The sequence below is a fragment of the Anas platyrhynchos genome, chromosome 23, assembly GCF_047663525.1.
Source record: "Anas platyrhynchos isolate ZD024472 breed Pekin duck chromosome 23, IASCAAS_PekinDuck_T2T, whole genome shotgun sequence".
Taxonomy (NCBI): domain Eukaryota; kingdom Metazoa; phylum Chordata; class Aves; order Anseriformes; family Anatidae; genus Anas; species Anas platyrhynchos.
In genome coordinates this window covers 1,642,887-1,663,509 of record NC_092609.1, presented here as the reverse complement: position 1 = coordinate 1,663,509, position 20,623 = coordinate 1,642,887, and the positions used below count along the sequence as shown (strand labels likewise).

Sequence of the window (20,623 nt, the reverse complement as noted above, 5' to 3'; positions counted from 1 at the left end):
GCGCCGCTCGGCCTCCTGTGTGTGAGCCGGTGCCCAACCTGTGCTGCTCTCCTTGTTTGTGCCAAAGGCAGCCGTGGGGAGACACGAACCCAATCCTCTGGGGACCTGCAGATGGGAGCCACCATGCGCAAAACCAGTTTGAGACCAGTTCAGTCCCCGTTCCCAAAGCAGCAGCGATGTGCCGGCTCGCTCTGCAGCTGCCAAATCCCCCAAACCCTTCCCCAGGTTGATGTTGGGAGGTGCAGGAGCTGGAACAGGGCTGGGGAGCCCCTGCCTCACCCCCTCGCCGGGTGCAGGTGTGTGCCGGAGCCGGAGCAGCCTCCCCGGCCACATACCTGGCGGGGACGTGGCCGCGCGGCACCGCACGCGGGACAAGTCCCGATGTGCTGCCAGCCACCCTGCGAATTCCTGAGCGCTGCGTCAGCCGGCGACGGCAAACAGGCCTGCTCGGCACGGGCAGGAAATCTGCCCCCGTGTAGGAAGAGATTAACGACCAGGCGAGGAAGGAGGAGGCGAGCGGATCACCCCAGGGGCAGACGTACGGGCAGGGGAGGGATGTGGGAACGTTACTGCGCCTCCAGCCAAGCTGGGAGCAGTGGGACATGGGAGCACTGCTTTTGGTTCCCCCTCAGCTTCCTCCTGGTGCTGGCAGAAGCACATCCCAAAACGTCTGCCCCATCATGCTGCAGTCCCACAGGCAGTCTGCAGACCTCAGCCCGCTGCATTTGGGACATTTTTTGCTACCTGGAGGTCTGGCCATGCACAAACTCCTGCTGGGCCCGTGCACAGGCTGCAGAAGCTCAGCTCCCCTGCGCCCTGCGTTTATTTGCCTTTCCAGCTGATAAAACCATGCACTCGGGGTGTGTGGGGGGTTGTTTGCAGAGCCAAAGCCACTTCACCGAGCATCAGCCTGAGCACAGCGAGGCTGCCCCGCTGCCGGCAGCTCGGCTGGCTCCACAGCAGGCCCAGCACTGCAGGCACCGTGCCTCAGTTTCCCCACTGCCCTTTGGATATCTCTCACCATGGCCCTGCAGATCAGCTCCCCGTGGTCGGAGGCTCGGGGAACGTGGCTTTATTTCTGCTGTGTGCACGAGCCGTGGCCCAGCCCAGTGGCTACCCCAATTTGGGGTACTGGAGGCTTCACTTCCATGGTGCCAAGCGTCCCCCGCAGCACCCCTTGCTCTCCTTCAGCCCTATCTATGGCCAGAACCAGACCCGGGGGGGGCTCAGCAAATCCCCTTCCCCAAACCACAGCCGGCACCCGGTGGTGCTGGGGGGCTGCCTCCGCGCCCCCCCTTGCCAGCACCGCGCTGCGGGGCGCTGCTTGCGGCAGCCGGGGAGGGAAAAGGGAGCTGCGGGCGGGGCTGGGGGGGGGCACGGCCGGGACACAAAGGCCGGGGGCTGCTCCGGGGCGGGCCGATGCGCGGGGCTCCCGGCTTCAGGCTCCTCCTCTGCCGCCGCCGCTGCCGCCGCCGCGCCGGGGATGCTGCGGCCGGGAGCGCACCGGGAGCCCCGCGGAGCGCAGCGCAGCGCCCGGCACCCAGCGGGCACCCGAGGTGGGCGAACCCCGCGGCTTGGGGAGGGGGAAAAGGGGAGACAGGGGAGGAAGGGGACAGCTCCGGGGGTGGCCTCCCGCGCTGCTCCGAGGCGGCCGGGGGCGAGGAACGGAGCGCAGAGCCTCGCCGGGGGGGTGCCGCGCACCGGGAGGGGGTACCCAGGGCGCAGCCGGTGCCGGGGTGCTCAGCACAGCGCTGGGCACCTCCTGGAGACACCGGTGGCACCGCTCGGAGCTCGGGCAGCCGGAGCGGGGGGTGCTGCCCACGGTTTGGGGGGGTGAGGACGGGAGCCCCCCGGCCCGGAGGTGCCCACGGAGCATCCCAAAGCGAGCGCGGCCCCGGCTGCGCGGCCCCGTGGGGAGCGGGGCCCGCAGGGGCTCGGCTCTGCCCCTTCGCTCCCCGCCAAGTCTGGGAAACTTCTTCTGGAGGCGGCGGGGAAATTCCGCGCCTTCAGCGCCCGGCTTGGGGCTGCTGCTGCTTGCACAGAGCCCCAAGTCCCCGGGGAGGGAAAGAAAGGAGCGGGGGGGTTTTGGGGTGCTGCTGGCACCCAGACTTCTCCAAGAAAGGGGACTGCGTGCCCGTGTCAGGGATTATCCACCGGTGGTGCCCGGGTGCGTGGGGCAGGACGGGCAGCAAGCGGGTGGGTGGGAGAGGGTGGTCTGGGGGTGGGGGGCACCTCTGGGTGCAAGCCCCGAGGGTTTTGGGGTGCTGGTGTGGCTGTGTGTGAGCGTGTAGCTGGGAATTGCTCCTCTGGCCGTGTTTCAGCCGTTCCTTGGGCGCACGGATGCGTGGCCAGGGCTGGTGCTCGTGTCAGCGCCTTGCTCGCTGTGTGTGCACGGAAAACACACGGGGGGAGATCGGGGCTGCCCGCAGGACGCACAGCCCTCGGGTCCTGGAAAGCTGGGGATTAACCTCAGCCTGTGAAAGCAGTGCTCCAGCGGGGCTGTGGCTGTGGCAGGGCTCAGCTCCGGGCTGTCACTGCTCACTGCTCCGCACGGCTGCGGCTGTCTCCTGCCCTGGCACAGCTTGGCACGGCACGGCGCAGCACGGCATGGCACGGCAGGGCTCCCCTCTTCACTCTGCTGGCTGGGGAGTTTGCACCTGGCCGTCTCCGAAGGGAAACTGCAGGGAACACCTCGCTTTTCCTCATGGTTCAGGAGTTTTTGGCCACGGGAGCAGCTTCCCAGTGGGGTCCGACAAGCGCAGCTTGGCCCAGGCTGGTGGAGGAGCCCCCAGAAGCTCCCACCCGGCCCCACCAAGCACGGCTGTGCCCACACACCCCAGTCCCAGCTGCATCGCTGCTACGAGCCCCTTTTCCCCTGGGTCTTTGCAGTTGTTTTTTTGTCACCCCCTTCTCCTAACACCCCCGGTGCTGGTGTCAGCCCCTTCCAGCTGTGCCGTGCCCCCAGGAACCTCTTCACGCGAGGCTGTGGGAGCACCCCGGTGCCAGGAGATCTTCTTGCAGTGCTCACGAGTGAGCTGAGGCCTCTGCACCCCTCGCACGTGTGGCTCGGGGTGCTCACAGTGACGGGAGCAGCACCCAGCCCATCTCCCCGAGCAGCTCCCGCACCCGGCCGCATTCCTCCGGAGAGCCCGGAGAGCTTGTTTTCCTCTCCGAAGGCTGCGGTGAGTGCAGAGCAAGCAGGAAAAAAAAGAGTCCTCGCGAGTCTCCGCTATCAGCCCTCCCGATAGCATCGCTGCAGACGCTGATTAACCTCCCTTTGAAATAATTGCCAGGGGAGAGCCTGCCCAGCTGCTCCCTGCCTGGACCCAGCCTCCCACGCCGGCCCCGCAGCACCGACCTGCCTGGCTCACACCTACACAAGGGTCGGGCACCTCCAAGGGTCTGCGGAGCCCCCCCAGTACCCGTTTTGTGGTATCCCCCTTGCAATTAATCACCAGGGCCGTTAATCAGTGGGACGACGGCTTGTAAGCGCGAAATCGTCAGAGTGGGGGCAATTAATGGCAGCTGCAAAAGTGCACTCGGGAGCAAATCGTGTGCTGGGGGGGGGGTTGGCAGCCCCTGCCGTGCCCCCAGCTGTGCCCGTGCCCCTCCTGCTCCTCGGTGACCCGCTCCTCCTGGCCCCGCGGGCTGCTAAATTGGTCCCGAGTCGTTCCCTGCCACCCACCCCTTAGTCACTCCTCCCTGGCAGGCAGCGCTGCGGAGCGGTGGGAGGCAAATAAATGTGAGACTCGGGCAGGGAAAGGAGGTTTCAAGCAAAACCTTGTGGGTTTGGGGACCTCCAGGGCAGGCGTCCTGTGCTGAGGGTGCAGGGGGCAGCACATCGGGCACATGAGGAAGGAAAAAAAGGGGGAACCCAGCCCACACAGGTGCAGGGATGCTGCCCCAGCTGGCTTCTGGTGCTCTCCTGTCCCGTGCCTCCCTCTGATGATATCGTGCCTCCCTCGAGACCATTCAGAAACCCATCCCCGCCTGCAGCAGCAAGATCCCAGCTCCAGAAATGCTCCACGGGACGCTCGGTCACCCCCGGACACCCCGCGGTGCGAGGAGCTGCGTGGCCAAGTGTGAAATGATAGTAGCACCGCTCCAAGCTGCTGCTACCGCCGCTTCCCAACCTCCTGCGCTTATAAATATTTTTCCTGGAGGTGGCCGAGCCCCCCCCCTTGCCTGATTTTCCTCCCGTTGCCTGCTCACGGGGCTGCCCTGGGTGCGTGGTGGGCTGGCTGCAGCTGCAGCAGGGCGCACGGAGCAGGGCACGGGGAGCAGCGGTGCGGCAGGAGTGGGCAGGACCTGCGTGGATGGTTGCCATTGGGGATTAGTTAAAAATAGCAGGGAATGCACAAAGATTTGGCACGTGGGTCACCGAGGCTTTCCTGCACGGGTTGTTTGCTGGCGGGGGGTTTTTGTGCACGCTGATGTTCAGAGAAGCCCCCCTTGGGTACAATGCTCGGTGGGCTGGTGCTGGGGAGTGCTGGACGTGCGCACGTGTGGCCACCGCCTGGTTTTGGAGAGCAAAATCCAGGGCAGGGGGCACCCCGTGGCACAAGCAGGGCTGGGATTACACCAGAGCTGTCAGAGAGCCCCGTCCCTGCCCCGCTGTGCAGCTGGAGCCTCAGGGCAGCAGCAGCACCATGGTCTGGACCTTCCTCTTCCTCTTCCTCACATGCCGAGTTCTCCTCCTGGGCTGGACGGGGATCTCGTTCACCTCCTCAGGCCTCCGAGCAAGCCGGCTCCTTCCAGCAGAGGGTAGCACAGCGTGTGCCTGCTCCCCTCCTGGCAAAAGGGGCTCCGAAATTATTTATCCCCCTCTGCCGAACCTCTCGCCCTGGACAAGTGGAGTTCCTCTCCTCCACCGCCGTTTTCTAAGGCATTTATTGAGTTTTCCTGCATGCAGAAGGGATAAATGTGGCCACTGGCCATATTGCACAAGCAAAGGGAAGGATGTCAGAGGTTGGAGCTCAGAAGTTGGAAGGAGCGTGTCGGTATTTCATCGCCTTTTAGCGAGACTCCAGTGGTAACAGCAGCAAAACCAGAACCACACCAACAGAAAGCTGCCCCAAAATGCAAGCGCCCGTGTTTATTTTTTTAAAGAATTACACGACATCTCCATAAGCCAGTTACGGACGATCTCGTTTAAAGGTTAATTGGATATTCCTCGCAGCTTTGATGCACATTTTCTCTTTGGAGACACTCGCTCCGTTTGGCAGCCAGGCATTAAAGGGGTGGTGTTCATGGGCCAAGGCTGTAAAAAAAAAAGAGGAGGAGGGAAATAGGAAGCGAGAACTGAATTTGCCTTTTTGTTTTTTGTTTTTTTCCCCTTCTGTGGCTGCTGTGCTGAAGGGCTGAGGACTTTTAACACTCTGGAGAGCAAGAGAAGGAGGTGAGGGAGGATGAGGAGGCAGCGGCAGCGCAGCAGATGCTCTCCACGGCAGGGACCGAGCCTGGTTTTTCATCAGCAGGCAGAAGTTGCCTTTTCTCAGCTCCCTCTTGGCGGAACATCGCGCAGGGTACAAAAATACCCGGCATTTAGGCACATCACGGCACAACTGGTGTCTCAGATGGGGAAGGACAGCGCCGAAATATTGCCTGGCTCCCTTCTGGGGCTCGGGCGCTGTGAATCCAGGCACGGACCTGGCCCGGAGAGGTTCAGCTGGGTGGCAGATCTCAATCGAGGTCTTACCTCGAGGGCAGGAGCAAGGAGGGCCGTGCTCCTGGCTGCTTCTCAACCGCCTGGGAGAGGGGGGGAGGCAATAAGAGGCGAGAAGATTGCCAGCGGAGCCCCGTCTCCATGGCAGCCCCGCAGCTCCACTTCTAAATTTTCCCCTGTGCACGGAGAGGATGCTTCTCCTCCGTGTGCTCCGGGGGGGCTGCGGCAGAAAGAGCCTCACTTGGGGTGTTTTGTGGCAGCTGGGGAGGGACTGGCTCGTGGAAGAAACCTGTGGCATTACCAGCTTGGTGTCACCTGGGGGGAACAGGCTCCCCATCCCTCGTTCCTGCCCTGCCCGTAATTAGGGGACGGGAAGGGACGTGCCAAGCCCGTGGAAGCAGAAAGCTGGGAGGAGAAGTATCTAGGGCACGTCTCGAGTTACGTGGAGTTCTTGCTATTTCTGGCTGGACCCTTTGCATTGCCTAGACCCCGATGAAAGCGCGTGGGAGACGTGTAGGACGCCGGGGGCTGCAGCCCCTCGATGAACTTGGGCACCCCGCAGGCTTTGGGGACGGTGCCTGCAGCTCCCCAGCCCCGCTCGGAGGCACCTGCAGGACGCACGGAGCCGCTGAAGCTGCCTCGGGCACACCAGCCCCTCGCATCCATCCTTTTTGGCTGCCCCCCCGCCCCCTCCCAAATCCTCACACCCTGGCAGATTGTGTTTTACAGGGTCGGAAATAGACGCGCGAGAAGGGGCCTCGCGGATCCCAAGTGAAAGCCGGGCTCAGCTGTCACCCACCCCAGCACCAGCTGCCAGCCCCAGACGGTTCCCAAAATAAGCAGCACCGTGGCGGGGAGAAGAGGGCCCCCCCCTGAAGGCACGGAGCGGCCGCTTCCCACCTGCCAGCCTCATGGGGACGGGCAGCGAGGGATGCGATCGCCTGCACGGTCTTTTTGGGACTGCGAGCTCGAGGGGATGCTAAAACCCTTCCCAAAAATTGCCCCGATAGCAGAGGGGTGCTGCCAGGAGCCTTGGTGCGGAGAGGGTCCTGTCGAGGTGCTGATCCCCGCGGGTTGCAGGAGGTGCCCAGGTGTGCAAAACCTGCAGGAGACACCCCCCCGAGCTTGCCCGAGTTCCCAATTAGCAGGGCTTTAATTGCAGTATTAGTCGCTCATTAATGGCAAAAGCCAGATGCTCTGAAGTAAGCTGCAAAGCTCTTTCTCCCCAGCCCGGGAATATTTAACCGCGTCTCGTACAAGTGTTCCCTTTGTGCCAGGAGCACGACTGCTCTGCCTTGCGTGGGTGCTGCTGAATCACTGACGGGTGCCAAATCGGTGCGAGGCTGCTGGCAGGAGCGGGATGGAGCCGCCAGGAGCTCGGGGAAGCTCGGGGGCCACAGGTGCTTTTCCTGCGCACGGGGGCAGGAGAAGCTTGGAGCTGGTTCCCTGCCGTATTCCCGTGCAAAAGGGCAGCGCAGCTCTGAGCTGGAGGGCTCTGGGTTCAACCTCAACCAGCACGAGGCTCTGCAGGGACGCAGACAGCTGAAATCGCGGGGCTTTGCTGACTCGCCCCGAATTTCTGCAGCTTGTGCAACCGTCCCCGGGCAGGGCCAGGAGCCGCTGAGGGAAACGCGGCGGTTTCCCCGCGCAGCGTGAGAGGAAGCTCTGCACAGCGGGCGTTGAGTCAATCTCCTCCAAAGCTCGCTCTGCCAATATGATTCACTGTCGATTGGAGAAATTCCTCTTTTTCTAGCACTGGTTTCCCCAAACGTAGCTTAAGCCAGGTGCCCACAACCTCACAGCGCCGCTTTGCCCGGCTCACCCACAAAAGCCACTTGTCCAGCTCAGGGCCAGGCTCTCCCTCTCCAGATGCCTTGCCCGGATGGGGCACGGGTGCATGAAGCTCCTTTGAGCTCTTTCCAAAGCTGATGTGGAGTTTAGCAATGATTTTTCAGCTTTCCCAGCAAGGCTGGCAGGAGTTAGGGGTGTGGGATAAGGGACAGCCGAGCCGTTCTCCCGCAGGGGCTGGGTGCGAGGAGGCACCGCTTGGCACTGCTGCTGCTGGGTTTCCAAACGGGTACAGATCCCCTTTTGTTGCTTTTCTCCCCGTTGAGCAATTGAACCTTCACCTCCAGGGCCCAAACGGGATCCCAGTAAGAGCCCAGCTGCCAGGGGACAGTGGCAGGCACGGCCCAGCCTCCGACTGCCGCACTGGCAGCGAGCCCACCCGAAACTCTGCCAAACCCTCTGCCGGCTCCTCTAACAAGCCCCAGCCAGGGGGTGTGAATTCTCTCAGTGTTCATTGAAATAACATGAAGTGTGATGGACTCCCGGGCTATTAGAGTGGCTGTAACATGTAATTGAGGCTGGTTATTCTTCGTCTGGAGTGTCCCCCCTCCACTAATGGCAAATCAGGGCAGAACACATGGCGCGCGCTTTGTGAGCCCCGATTCAATTCACCCGCTGCCTCCGATCAAAATGATCCCAATGAATGTCAGTGAATGAGCGTGGGGACAATGAAAGGGAGTGAATGAAAGCCTTGTAATGGGGCCCTGCGCCCGCACCGAGCCACAATTGAGCACCTCGAGGACGGCGGCTGCCTGGGCGGCGTTTGAATTCGTTCCCATTAGCGCCATTAGGGCGAAGATTACGGGGTTGGGGCAAGGTCGGTGCCTCCGATGGGGCTCTCCAAACCTCGTCGATGCCATTTCTTCGGAGACTGAACTGAGCAGGGCTGGAGGAGGGCATGAGGAGCAAGGGCTGAGCAGGAGAGGCCGAGCAGGGGCAAGGGATGCTCGCACAGCCTGGTGTTCACCAGCAGCGAGGACGTGGGATCCCGGTTAATCCAGCAAATCCCAGTTTTGATTCCAGATCCCAAACCCTGCTCAGTGGGCCTGCTGCTCTCCAAGTTTTGGATTAAGCCGCCTCTTCATAAAATCGTTTAGTCAGATGTTCCAGGTAGCACGTGCATGGCTTTCCACCGTGGAAATGCCCACATTTTTCCCCCGGGGCCACGTTCTTAGCGTCTCAAAGCCCCAAATCCTTGAGCAAAACAAGGGCACATCACCTGGCAGCGATCGAGGGAAAGAGGAAGGAGACTGCTCCTGGATCCAGCTCTTGGCAGCTGCTGCTGCCTCTGTGTTATCTGTGCATCTCCCAACAAACACCCAAATGTGTGGGTGCATCTGCACAGAAACGATGAATAATAATGCAAGAGGAAAAAGGAGTAGGCGAGAGGGTGCAGGGGAGAAGGAAGCTCTCACATAGCAGGGGGAGAAGAACAGGATCAGCAGGGAGGGAGTTTTGCTGCAAAGCCCGGAAAGAAACGAAGGCTCCCACTGCGGTGACCTGGCTGGGGAGAGCAGAGAGCAGGGAACCGCCTGTGAAAAACTTCGCGAGGAAAAGGGAAAGGCTTCAAGGGAGCTGCGCCGCGAGGAGATAAGATTAAATTCCTGCAGCAAGGGCAGCGACGGGAGAGTTGTTCTGCGCGTGATTGCGGGCCAGGCATGATCGGATTTGGGAAGGAATGTGGGACGCCGCTCACTTTTTCCCCTCTTGCTGCAAAAGCAAGCGTGGGGCCAGCCCCGATTCCCCCTGCCCAGCCAGCCTGGACCTGCTTTTGTCAGCAGCCTGTGCCCGGGGGGCTGCGTGGTGCACCCACTGCTGCTGGGGCGCTTGCATCACTCCTATTTTTGTTTTTCCACCCCCTTTTTACACTTTGCAGTGTGCCTAACCCAGCTGAACCCTGGGGCTGCTGCCAAGCATGCAAAACCCCTTGATATCTCTCTCTATGCATATGCATACACACATGCATATATATATATATGCCTATACGTATATAACGAGTAGTTTTCGGTGAGTTCAGCAAACCAATCTGGCTCCCTGTAGCGTCACACGGTCACTAGATCTGATGCAGGGGAAGCCACGAGCACACACGGAGGCTGAGCAGGGCAGGGGACAAATCCAGGCCCCTCTGGGAGCCCCAACCTGTGAGCTCCCAGCCCCGCTGCCTCCAGCACCTTTTGCTTTCTGCTAAGGCTGTACGGTTGAATGCCAACTCCTCCACGGCTTTCAAAGTGCTCATTTTTAAATCGAAAGAGGGAAGGAGAAGAAAAAGACGTGCCCGGCCCTCCCAGGCATGCGTAGGAGGGCTGGGATTGATTGAAACGCCTCCTGCCAAGAGACTGGAAAGTCCCAGCTCTCCCTCCCCGGCGTTTCTCCCATCTTCTGCAGGCACTCAAAATAAAATAAAATTAATAATAATAAAAAAATCAAGGAGGCAGCAGCCCAAGGGACACCCCCAAGGTGCTCAGGAGCTGCGGACCTGCACCGCAGGGCACCAAAGCTCCCCAAAACCTCAGCCATTGGTGTGCGCGAACAGACCACTGCCTTCCCCTCACTGGCTCCCACATGTTGAACGCTGTCTCCGAGATGCCAGAGCGAGAGCTGGCAGCTTTTGTGCTGTGACACTGCCTTTTTTCTTCGGCAGGCAGATACACACAGGCACGGTGTCGGGAACACGCCGGCGGAGCAGCCTTCTGTGCCAATTATCCTGTTCCCTGCAGCGCTTCCTCCCCCTCTGCGCACACGATGCCTCTCACCCTGTAGAAATGAATGAATCCGAAGTCATCGATCACTTTTAACACAGCAGCAGCTCAGGCCCCGCTCCTTGCTTGCTTCTCTTAATCTCTCGAAAATGGATTTAGGGATTAAAGTGGATATTCTGTCTTTCTGGGGCTTTTGTCTGACACTTAATCAATCTGGGTCCTCGGGGCACGGAGGGAAAGGAAACAAATAAAGGTGAGGGATGAGCACGGGCTGCAGTTGTCCTGCTCAGGGTGCAGAGGAGCCAGCAGAGGATCCCGACAGAAAGTCAGGAGAGGAGGAAATGTGGGAGCAGCTCCCTAGGGCTGTAGGATGCAAGCAGGCAGCACCCAACCCAAGCATTGACCCCATCCTTTGGGTGCTGAGCACCCCGGTGCAGAGCCCGGCAGCACGGAGCAGTGAGCAGGCAGCGGGGAGGTTTCCGATTGTTCCCGCTCCCCAAGTGACTCAGCCACCAAACAATTCCCCTTTTCTCTTCCCGGCTTCCTATGCAACCTGGATTTAGCTCACTTTGATTGTGCTCTAATTTCTGCCTACCAGCAGCTCAGCCCCCTTCTCCCCACCTCACCCTTTAATTACCCAGCTGGAAGGTGCATCTCCATTATCTTCCTGACACCGGGAGCCCAGCACTGCACAGGCCACCAGGAGCTGGGATTTTTTCTCTCTCCCCCCCCCTGCTAACAAAGAGAATTAATGCAGAGCCCTGCATACCTCCGAACCGTAATCACAGCGCTCAGCGCACACACACACAACGCCTCTCCTCTCGTCGTCTTAAGTGCTGCACCGGCATTAAGCGTAATTAAGCCTCACAGCATCCCTTTTCAGGCAGGTTAAGAGGAGCACTGGAAATTGGAGAGAAATCCGGGAGCCAGAGGCTGCTGCAGGAGCAGCTGGGACTGCGCTGAGCGTGGCTGTCGGGAGACCACATCCATCCAGCAGGGCACAAGCCAGTGTTGAAATCAGCCCTTGACAGGCACCACAGATCGCTACGAATCCCTCTCCTTATTTTCAGAGCTTGCTGTGCAGCCCCACGAGGCTCCTGGTGTGCCACGGTGTGGTGCGGTGCACCCGGCAGCACCCTGCCATGGGGCAGGAGGCACCCAGCTGTGCCATGGTGGGTGCCAGCTGGCCTCGGGGAGCTGTCCCCATGCACAGGTTTAAGCCCTGCTCCTCCTTCAACCCCTCTGTGAGCATCCTTCTCCCTTTGCACGCACCCAAGGTGCACGCACACCCTTTGCACGAGCCCTTCCAGCTGCTGTGCCAGCTTGCACCCAAACACACGCACTCACATTGCACTGATCCTGCTCAGCCCATGGGTGCAGGATTGTCCCGGGGGTGCAGAATCCCACCCGTCCCCCCTCCCCTGCCTTGCTCACCCCTCTTTTTATCCCCGCAGGACCTCAGCTCTGGGCTGCAGCGAGATCTTTGCTATGATTGCAGCAGCGGCCGGCTCTGCCCGCCGCCTGGACGCCCCCCAAACGCGCTGTCCCGCTGGGCCCCGATCCCCACCCCGTGTGCCCCCTTCCTGGGAGCAGCATGGGCAGCGTCAGTAGCCTCATCTCCGGCCACAGCTTCCACAGCAAGCACTGCCGAGCCTCCCAGTACAAGCTCCGCAAATCGTCCCACCTGAAGAAGCTCAACAGGTACTCGGACGGGCTGCTGCGCTTCGGCTTCTCGCAGGACTCCAGCCACAAATCCGGCTCCAAAAGCAGCAAGAATGAGGACTTCTTTTACATCAAGGTCAGCCAGAAAGCGCACGGCTCCCACCGCCCGGACTACACCTCGCTCGCCGGCGGGGAGCTGGGCGGCCAAGCCGGCACCAGCGGCGTGGATTTTGGGACGCCCACGCCGCAGAAGCTGATGCCCTTCCCCGGTCAGCTGGATGTGGTCAGTAGGGGAGAAATCGTCCCAGATATGGGGGTCCCTGCCCCGTGGTGGCAGCAGTTATGGGGTGGGGAAGTGCATGGGGCTGGTCTCTGATGGGTTTTATCACAAGGCTGCAGCTGGAGGGGTCTCTGTGCTTTTGGGGGAGGCAGAAGGGATGAAGGAAAGGTGCTGACGTGGTGTGGGTTTGTGCCGACGGGCTTTGCTCTTCCCACAGGGCGCGGAGAAGCCCGCTGCACGACCCACCGCCTTCAAGCCAGTGCTGCCCCGCTCCGGTGCCATCCTCCACTCCTCCCCGGAGAACGGGGGGCACCTTCCCCAGCAGCTTCACCCCCCGGACAAAGGCAAGGAGCAGGAGCTGAAGCCGATGCCATGCTCGGGGGGGTTGTCCGACTCGGGCAGGAACTCCATGTCCAGCCTGCCGACGCACAGCACCAGCAGCAGCTACCAGCTCGACCCCCTCGTCGCCCCCCTGGGGCCCATCAGCCGCTTCGGGGGCTCGGCGCACAACATCATGCAGTGCGCCGTCATCCAGGACAGCAACATGATGAGCCTCAAGGCCATGTCCTTCTCCGACGGGGGCAACAAGATCCTCAACCCCGGCAAAGCCCCCAACCACCACGCCGCCGAGAAGACCACTTGCATCCGCTCGCCCATCTCCACGGACGAGTCCACCATCCAGGAGCTGGAGCAGAAGCTGCTGGAGAGGGAGGGAGAGCTGCAGGAGCTGCAGCTGAGCTTCGAGGAGAAGGAAATCAGCTCCTGCCAGGCCTACGAGGAGAAGCAGCGGCGCTGCAAGGAGGAGCTGGAGGGCCTCAAGCAGAAGTGCAACAGCAAGCTCAAGCAAACCTCGCAGAAAACCCAGCGGACGCAGCAGGTCCTCCACCTCCAGGTCTTCCAGCTGCAGCAGGAGAAGAAGCAGCTCCGGGAGGAGCTGGAGAACCTGATGAAGGAGCAAAACCTGCTGGAGACCAAGCTGAGGTCCTACGAGAAGGAGAAGACCAGCTTCGCCCCGGCGCTGGAGGAGACGCAATGGGAGGTAAGCGGCACCAGGACAGGGCCGAAAGCAAAGGGTGCACGGGGGAGGAGATGGCTCCACCACCAGCAGCAAACCAGCAGCAATTTCCCCATTGGAAAATTGGGGGCTGAGCAGTGCAGGGGGGGCGTGCAACCAGCCCATGCCCTTTCCATACCCAGGAGGTGGATATTTAAGCCAAGGAGAGCCCCAGTCTGTCACCTGGTGGCTCACTGCCCCTTTAACCCCTCAGCACTTCACATCGTATGAGGAAAAAACTACTACACTAAATAATAATAATAAAAAACTCAGTCATTAAAATAACTTCATGCTTCCAACCTCCAGCGCAGGGATTTTCAGGCTGCCTGCCCCAAGGGAGCAGCAGGGGGCTGCCGTCCCACAGACCTTGCTGTGGTCATTTATTAAAAAGCAGTAAAACCTCCCACCCCACGCCAAAGCTTGATTTTCTTACTAATTGGGTGCCAATTGGGTGTCAAAGACACCCCAAGTTATAGGATATGATCCCAATCCCTCCCTGTAAGCCCTGCCACCATCCCACCCACGGGGTCCCACCAAGGGACATCAGTCCCAACCCTAACGGGGCAGAGGGGGGAGCTCAGTGGGATTTCCCTGCCCTGCACCCATGGGTGCCCCATCCCGTGGGGTTCAGCCCCTCCGTGGGTGCTCCCCGAGCACCCTAACCCGGGTGCTGCCTCCCTGCCCGCAGGTGTGCCAGAAGTCGGGGGAGATCTCCCTGCTGAAACAGCAGCTGAAGGAGTCCCAGACCGAGCTCAACACCAAGACCTCCGAGATCCTCAGCCTGAAGGCTCAGCTGAAGGAGGTGAGGGCCAAGATGGACGGGCTGGAAATGAAGACCCAGGACCTGGAGGGCTCCCTGCGCACCAAAGCCATGGAGCTGGAGGTGTGCGAGAACGAGCTCCAGCGCAAGAAGAACGAGTCCGAGCTGCTGAGGGAGAAGGTGAACCTGCTGGAGCAGGAGATCGTGGACCTGCGGACGGAGCTGGCCGTCCTCAAGGAGCAGCTGAGCGAGGCCCGGGATGGGGCCAGGCCCTGCCCGGCCATGGCGGACGATGCTCAGGCCCTGCAGGGAGAGGTGGAGAGGCTGCGGGCCGAGCTGAAGGCCGAGCGGGACAACAACGAGCAGATGACCTCCGGCTTCCAGCACGAGCGGCAGACGTGGAAGGAGGAGAAGGAGAAGGTGATTCACTACCAGAAACAGCTGCAGCAGAGCTACCTGCACATGTACAAGAGGAACCAGAACCTGGAGAAGATGCTCCAGCAGCTCGCCGCGGGGGAAGACGGCAAGGAGCCCATCGAGCTGGACATACCCGGCGCCGACGTCCCCTACGAGGACATCATCGCCACCGAGATCTGACCCTGTCTCCTCCTTGTACAGTCGAGATGAGCCATGTATTTATTAGCGGAGCTGGCGGCCTGGCCAGCTCCTCTCCCTCCCCAGCGTGCCCGCCGCTGCCTGTCGTGTTGCAGAGGTGAAGAAGCCACTCGTGCCAATGGTGACGTGCCAGCAGCCCCCCTCATCCCCCCTGCCCCTCAGTAGGACCGAGAAGCTGGTGACGGGGGCGGGCAGGGCAGCAAAAGCTCGGGTAACAAAACGATGCAGGACCCCCGCGGTGGCACAGCTCTGGGGACATCACCAGCTTCGAGAGGAAAAGCCCCCAGCACATCGCCACCGCAGCCTGGGGAAAGCACGGAGCTGCTCTCGGGTTATTGATCTTTCACCAGCTGATATTGGGCACACCGGGAGCCACGGAGCCAGCCCGTGTGCCCCAGCTGAGGCTGGAAGCCCTGACCCCTTCCTCCTGTCCTCCAGCTCCGGCAGTGCCTCGGGAAGGACCCCGCACACACACACACACGCACACGCACACACTGATTTGCACCCATGGACGGGAGCGACCCTCAGCATGCCCCGTGCACAGGGGGAAGCAGCAGCTCCCGGAGGGACTCACGGCCATCAGCTCGCCCGAGGCACCTGCCAGGAGGTGCCCGGTTCCCAGAGGTGCCTCTCGGGAAGCAAATCGCCTTCCAGCTTCAGGGAGCAGAAGGTGGAAGTAGCCAGAAATCAGCAGGGCTTTCTATTTTTAAAGAAAACCCGGAGTGAAATGCTTCCCGCCTTCTCTGTATCTTTTTAGAGTTGCAGCAACCAAAAATGCAGATTTTTTTCCCCCCTATTCTCCTGCCACAGCAGTCACTCCTGCCCCAGGCTGAGCCAGCACCCAGCACCAAGCCCCTTACACCCACCACCCACATCGGCATCACCTCCCACCCACGACCACCGTGCACCCGCACGTCCCTCGTCCCCATATCCTCACCCAAAGCCCCCCCAGTCCCTGCTGCGGAGCTCAGGGACCCTCCGGCGTGCCCACAACACAGCTCAGTGCCCCTCGCCCTGCTCCAGCCAGCCGGCACACACAACACACAGAAACCAGTCCGTGCCTTCTGTACCGCCCCGGCACATCCCTGCTGAGCCCAAGCCACGACCCACTGGAGAAGAGCAAACCCCAGACTCCAAATCTGGCCCTCGAGATGCAGGGCAGGGATGGCCACAATGTCAGGATGGCCACCACATCGTGACGGCCACCCTGTGCCCAGTTTTGGAGAGCCAAAAGAGCAGGGGACGAGGGATGGCTCCCAGTGCCTAAAGCACCGGCTCCGCACCCGGCTCCTCTCCAGCTGGGATTTTCTGCATCACCCAAGCCATATCCTTGCCCCGAGCGGCTCTGTCCTCCCCCAGCACACCCCCAAGCCGAGCCAGAGCCCCTCTCCCACCAGCTTTTCCCGTGCCAAACGCGCGCAGGCGGGCACGGAGAGCCCTGCCCGTCCACCCAGCCCTGTTCCTGCCCGTCCCTGTCCCCGTGTCCCCATCCCCGTGTCCTCAGCAGCCAGCGCTGTACGATGTGATCGCCCGGAGGCGTCGCCGTGCTGCCTTTGCACAACGCTGTGTGTGACCGTATGCATCGCAGATGTGTCGCTCCCCGGTGTGAGTAGCGGCTGCCCTGCCCCGCGGCCGCAGCCTGTACAGATAATTATTTTTTTTTTTTCTGCAGTTTTTTTTTTGTTGTTTTCCTTTTTTTTTTTTTTGGATGTTATTTCTGGTGACTGATGTAAACTACTGGTAATTTTATGGTTTTATTTATAAATAAATTTTTTTAAAACTTCCCTCGGGCTCTCCGAGTGCCTGCTTCGGCGGCGGTCGGAGCGCTTCTGCCACCGGTGAGCACCCGAATTTCTCTGTGCCCCTCTCCAGGGCACATCACCCCCCCCCAATCAATGCACCATCTATCACGGCAGGCACCATGATCCCCTTTGGGGACATCTTTCCACCTGGCCCTGCTCGTTTCCAGCCTTGCCAGTGCTTTCCTGCATGGGCAAGCGGCGTTATCTCTGCTTTGCAGCTGGGATAACCGTGGCAAAGCAGCGAGCGAGCGTGCGGGTGCTGGAAAGGAGGAGATAATCCCCCCCCGTCCTCCCAGCCCTGCAGACGGGTCGATTTTTGTCCCTCCCCGGCGATGGAGCCAGAGAAAACAATTCCAGAGATACAGGGAAAACACCTTAGCAAAAGCCGGCACATGTTTTGACTATTTAACGCTGTTTTTACCCCAAACTGGGAGCACAAAACAAGGGCAGCACTCCAGCTGCAGACAAAACCACTCGTCCTGACCCGCCAGGCTGCTCCGTGCCCCAAAACCACGGCCGGTACCGGCCCCAACCCCGCTTTCCAGGGAAACCTTGGCATCGCTGGCGCTGCCTGGGGCATGAGGCAGGTTTATTTTTAGAGCCTTTGAAAACTGCCGAGGAGAAAGCAGCAAGAAAGCCGTGCGTGCGAGCCCGCTCTTCCCCGAGCAGCACCTTCTGTTGCAAAACACCTCCGGGTGCCACCGGCTCAGCCGGGCTTATCCCCGTGTTTGGGTTTAGGGTAGTGGCAGGGAGGAGCCCCCCAGGCCGGCTGCTGTCCCAGCTCATCCTAAATTATCCCAGGGAACGTCCCCAGCCCACGGAGGACACAACAGGGCAGGCAACGGGGACTTAACGGGGCCACCTTTGTCCCGATGTGGTGCCGTGGCCCCGCTGCGGTGACAGCCCAGCAGCCAGGGCAGGGAGAGGGGAATGGTAAAGGGCTGTAGGGAGCCGAGATCTCAAATATCCAGGATGCCCAGGAGGAGTGTAGGAAGGAGCACAAAGCCCCGGTGAGATGGGTAAAGCCATTTCCCATCCCGTTCTGGACATGAGCAGGGCAGCACCAGGGTGTTGAGCACCGAGAACACGGGGTGCAGCTGGCTCGGGAGATGGGGGCACAGAGAAAAACCCCAATAACTCCTGCATCACCCCACGGGCACTGGGGTTCCCTGCTCCACATTAGGGCTGCTCCAGCTGCCCCAGCCCAACCCGCAACAGAAGGAGGCTGAATTAGCTGTTGAACTAATCAGCGGATGCAAATCAGCTCGGAGACAGAGGAAAGCTGATTTGCATCTTCTCTTAACACCCCGGTGCCACCGCACCAGTTTCTGGCCATAGGGAGGAGTGTGGGGGGGGGGGCTGAGTCGGTCCCAAAAATCTCAGCAGGGCCAGGACCGGAGCTGCCTTTGAAAGAGCAATTAAAGCGAGCCACCTTGCGCACGCAGGGCGACGGGAGGGTGGGAGGCAAAAGCTGCTTTTGATGTGCAAATAACCCGCAGCGAGCTCTCCCCACCAGCCCCTGCCTTGCATCTGCCAGGCGGGCTGAAAACCCAAGGGGCAGGGTGGGGGGGACGGGGCCCATATTTGCTCGCCTCCCTTCCCCAAGCAGACGCCAGCTGTCGCGTGCTGCTCCAGGGGACCCAAGCGGCTGAAATCGGGCAGCGAAGGGGGGGGGATAAGACCCGCAGGCAGTCCTCGTTAGTCATTACTCAGAAAACAAAAAGCAAAAAAAAAAAAAAGGGGGTGGAAAAAAGCTGTGTAAACGCACCAAGGCGGCAGCTGTGAGATCCGCACGTCCCATTTAGCACGGTACCTGCTGTCTGCGTGCGGTGAAATATTGCTGTTTGCTCAGCACCCTCACCTGCAGACAGCCCAAAGCCTTGTTCCCTCTGCGGGGTTTCTACAGCTCTCACCCCCCAGGGATTTGTTGATCCCGGACCATCGCCACGTGCCCGGATCTCCTTTGCTCCCTGGTGGGGCGAGCAGGAGGAGAGCTGGTGGAAGGCATCGCTTTGGGGATGAGGGAAGCTCATCCAGGCTGGGGGACACCCCCATTTCTATGCACATTTCTGCAGCTGGTGCCACCAACTGCAGCCCCTCGCCCACATTTATCTCAGGATCAGGGTGCCCAGAAAGACTTTGCCCACTCTGAGCCATCAGCCCGCTGCTGGCTCACAGAGGGACACCCCAAAAAGCCCCTTTGCGCTGCAGGAAGGGCCACGTTCCCAGCGCCGTGCTAAAATAGCTGAGCTGCAAGCCCCAGCCTGCTCCCGGGGCCTCTGGCTGGTGCTAGCTGGAGCTATTTTCGTCCTTCCCCTCTTGTAGGGCCCCGTGCCAGGCTTAGGATTTTCGCTACCTGCAGGACAGGCTGTGGTGAGCTGGGGGACCCGCCGGTGAGGTCGCAGCGATGCCATGCCCGTGCTGGCAGCCCCATCTCCTCCAGCAGCTGGAGCTGGGAGGAAAACAGAGCTCTCTGCCCAGTTTTGTGCCTCTGGAGCCAGCAGGGAGCAGGTTTAGGTGTGCTCAGCCCTCCTGGCACAGAGAACAACGAGCAAAGCTGAATTAGGTCCCCCAGCTAGAAGCTGGAGAGCCCCAACAGGCTATTTTAATGGGAAAGAAAAAAAAAAAAAAAAGCCCCATTTAGCCCCATTTCCAGGTGATGCAGGATCCGAAGCAGCCCTGCCCTGGTGCAGGAGCTGCAGGCAGCAGCTGGCTCCATCCCCTCTCCGCTCGCCCAGGCAGGGCAGGCAGTGCCGCTGCGTGGCTGCCGCGCTCCACCGCAGCCTCTCCTGGCGAGCAGAGCGCTCCTGCATGCTGCAGACCTCGCAGGGGATATTAAGATAAAGGCAAAATGCTTTTCATTTCGCTCTGAGTGTTTGCAAGGGCCACGCATATTTGCAGGTATCTTGTGAGAGGCAGCTGCCTGCTGCGCTCACCCACCCGCAGGAATGCCCGCACAACCTTTGTCCCCGGCGCACGCCACCCAGAAGGATTTCAGGAATCTGCTGGACTTTGGAATTCCTCCTCTTCCTCCTGTTCTGAAAACCCGGGCTAAGTGCTCAGCGTGCTGCCCCCTGCTCACGAAGTCAGGCACAGGCTTAACCACAGGTCTCCCTCAAGAGAGAGCCACAAGCTGACCTGGTGAGTGGGTAGAAAACATCAATTGTGCCCTGATTTATTTTGTTTTTGAAGCTATCACGTTTGTAGGATACTACATCTTCCTTTCTCTTCCTCCACAGCTTTAAACCACCATCTTTCAAGCTGCGGGATGATCACAAGGCCATTATTAATGCCAAGGACAGGGGATTTGTAACGTAGCATCACTCTCTGTGAAAAAGCTACTGCCAGAACCAGCCTGGACGTTTAAATGAATTTTTAAAAAAAGAGGTAATGTCTTCATCTACCCCCAAGGACTTCTTGTACTGCCACCCAAGCAACAGCTTGAGCTGTAGCATAGCAGAAGAGTTAATAAGAGAAGACCCAAGACAGCCTCAGGCTTTTATCACTCAGAACAAACTCTTGTTTACAGAGCTGGTGTCAGAACTGCTCAATTCTTCAAAGATGAATGGCAACATCAGCGGAGAGGAGAGGCCCTCCTGCCTCATCTCTCAGGCAAGCAGATGCAGAGTTTTTGATGTGTGGGTTAGCCCCAGCTCTCCGGGTTACATCAGGAAGAATCCCAGATCTCCCCGTTCCACGCTGCTCTTACACCTCTCACCTTCGCCAGCCTCCAGCAGGGAAACACCTTGGGCAGTTAATTCATGTAAAGGGACTGGCACCAGGGATTTACGTAGCTGTGCCCAACACCAGAATAAACCTACCCAGGCCACAGCTCCCCCTCACCCCTAGTAAAGTCAACATAACCCCTAAGATCACTTCCAAGAAGCCTTTTAAGGTTTCTTTTAAGGTTTCCCAGCCTCCTGCAGCACAAACTGCCAATCGAGATTCATGCGGAAACTCTGGGATCACGCTGTGATTGCAGCAGCCACCCACTCAGCCAGCGCAAAGCGTTCAGTCCTGGAGCTGGAGGCCAAATCCTGCTCACCAGAAGCCACCAGCTCCAGTAATAACACGGCTTGCGGCTCAAGCAGCCCTCACTGCAGACAGACAGAACTGAAAAATGTTGGGTTTCAGCAGATTAAATATTTTCATTTGTGTAAGCAAGTGACAAAGGACGTTTTAGCCACTGCAGAAAGACCCCGAGTTGTTTTTAACCACAGAACCACAAGAACTTCTGG

At 60.0% G+C, this 20,623-nt stretch overlaps 1 protein-coding gene across 1 annotated transcript; it reads left to right on the top strand.

The window, feature by feature from the left end:
* The first annotated feature begins 1,402 nt into the window (after positions 1-1,402).
* Positions 1,403-16,367, top strand: LZTS1 (leucine zipper tumor suppressor 1). Its single transcript, XM_027443610.3, has 4 exons — positions 1,403-1,556; positions 11,667-12,157; positions 12,372-13,193; positions 13,897-16,367. Exons 2-4 carry the CDS (start codon positions 11,807-11,809, stop codon positions 14,563-14,565), a joined length of 1,842 nt encoding a protein of 613 aa, XP_027299411.2. The 5' UTR covers positions 1,403-1,556; positions 11,667-11,806; the 3' UTR covers positions 14,566-16,367.
* Positions 16,368-20,623: the final 4,256 nt, after the last annotated feature.

Excerpts from the sequence above, each read along its gene's own strand:
- LZTS1 (XM_027443610.3), top strand. The coding sequence starts at position 11,807 with ATGGGCAGCGTCAGTAGCCTCATCTCCGGCCACAGCTTCCACAGCAAG. Across the intron at positions 12,158-12,371 it reads TCCCCGGTCAGCTGGATGTG|GGCGCGGAGAAGCCCGCTGC; the intron begins GTCAGTAGGGGA and ends CTCTTCCCACAG. Across the intron at positions 13,194-13,896 it reads TGGAGGAGACGCAATGGGAG|GTGTGCCAGAAGTCGGGGGA; the intron begins GTAAGCGGCACC and ends CCCTGCCCGCAG.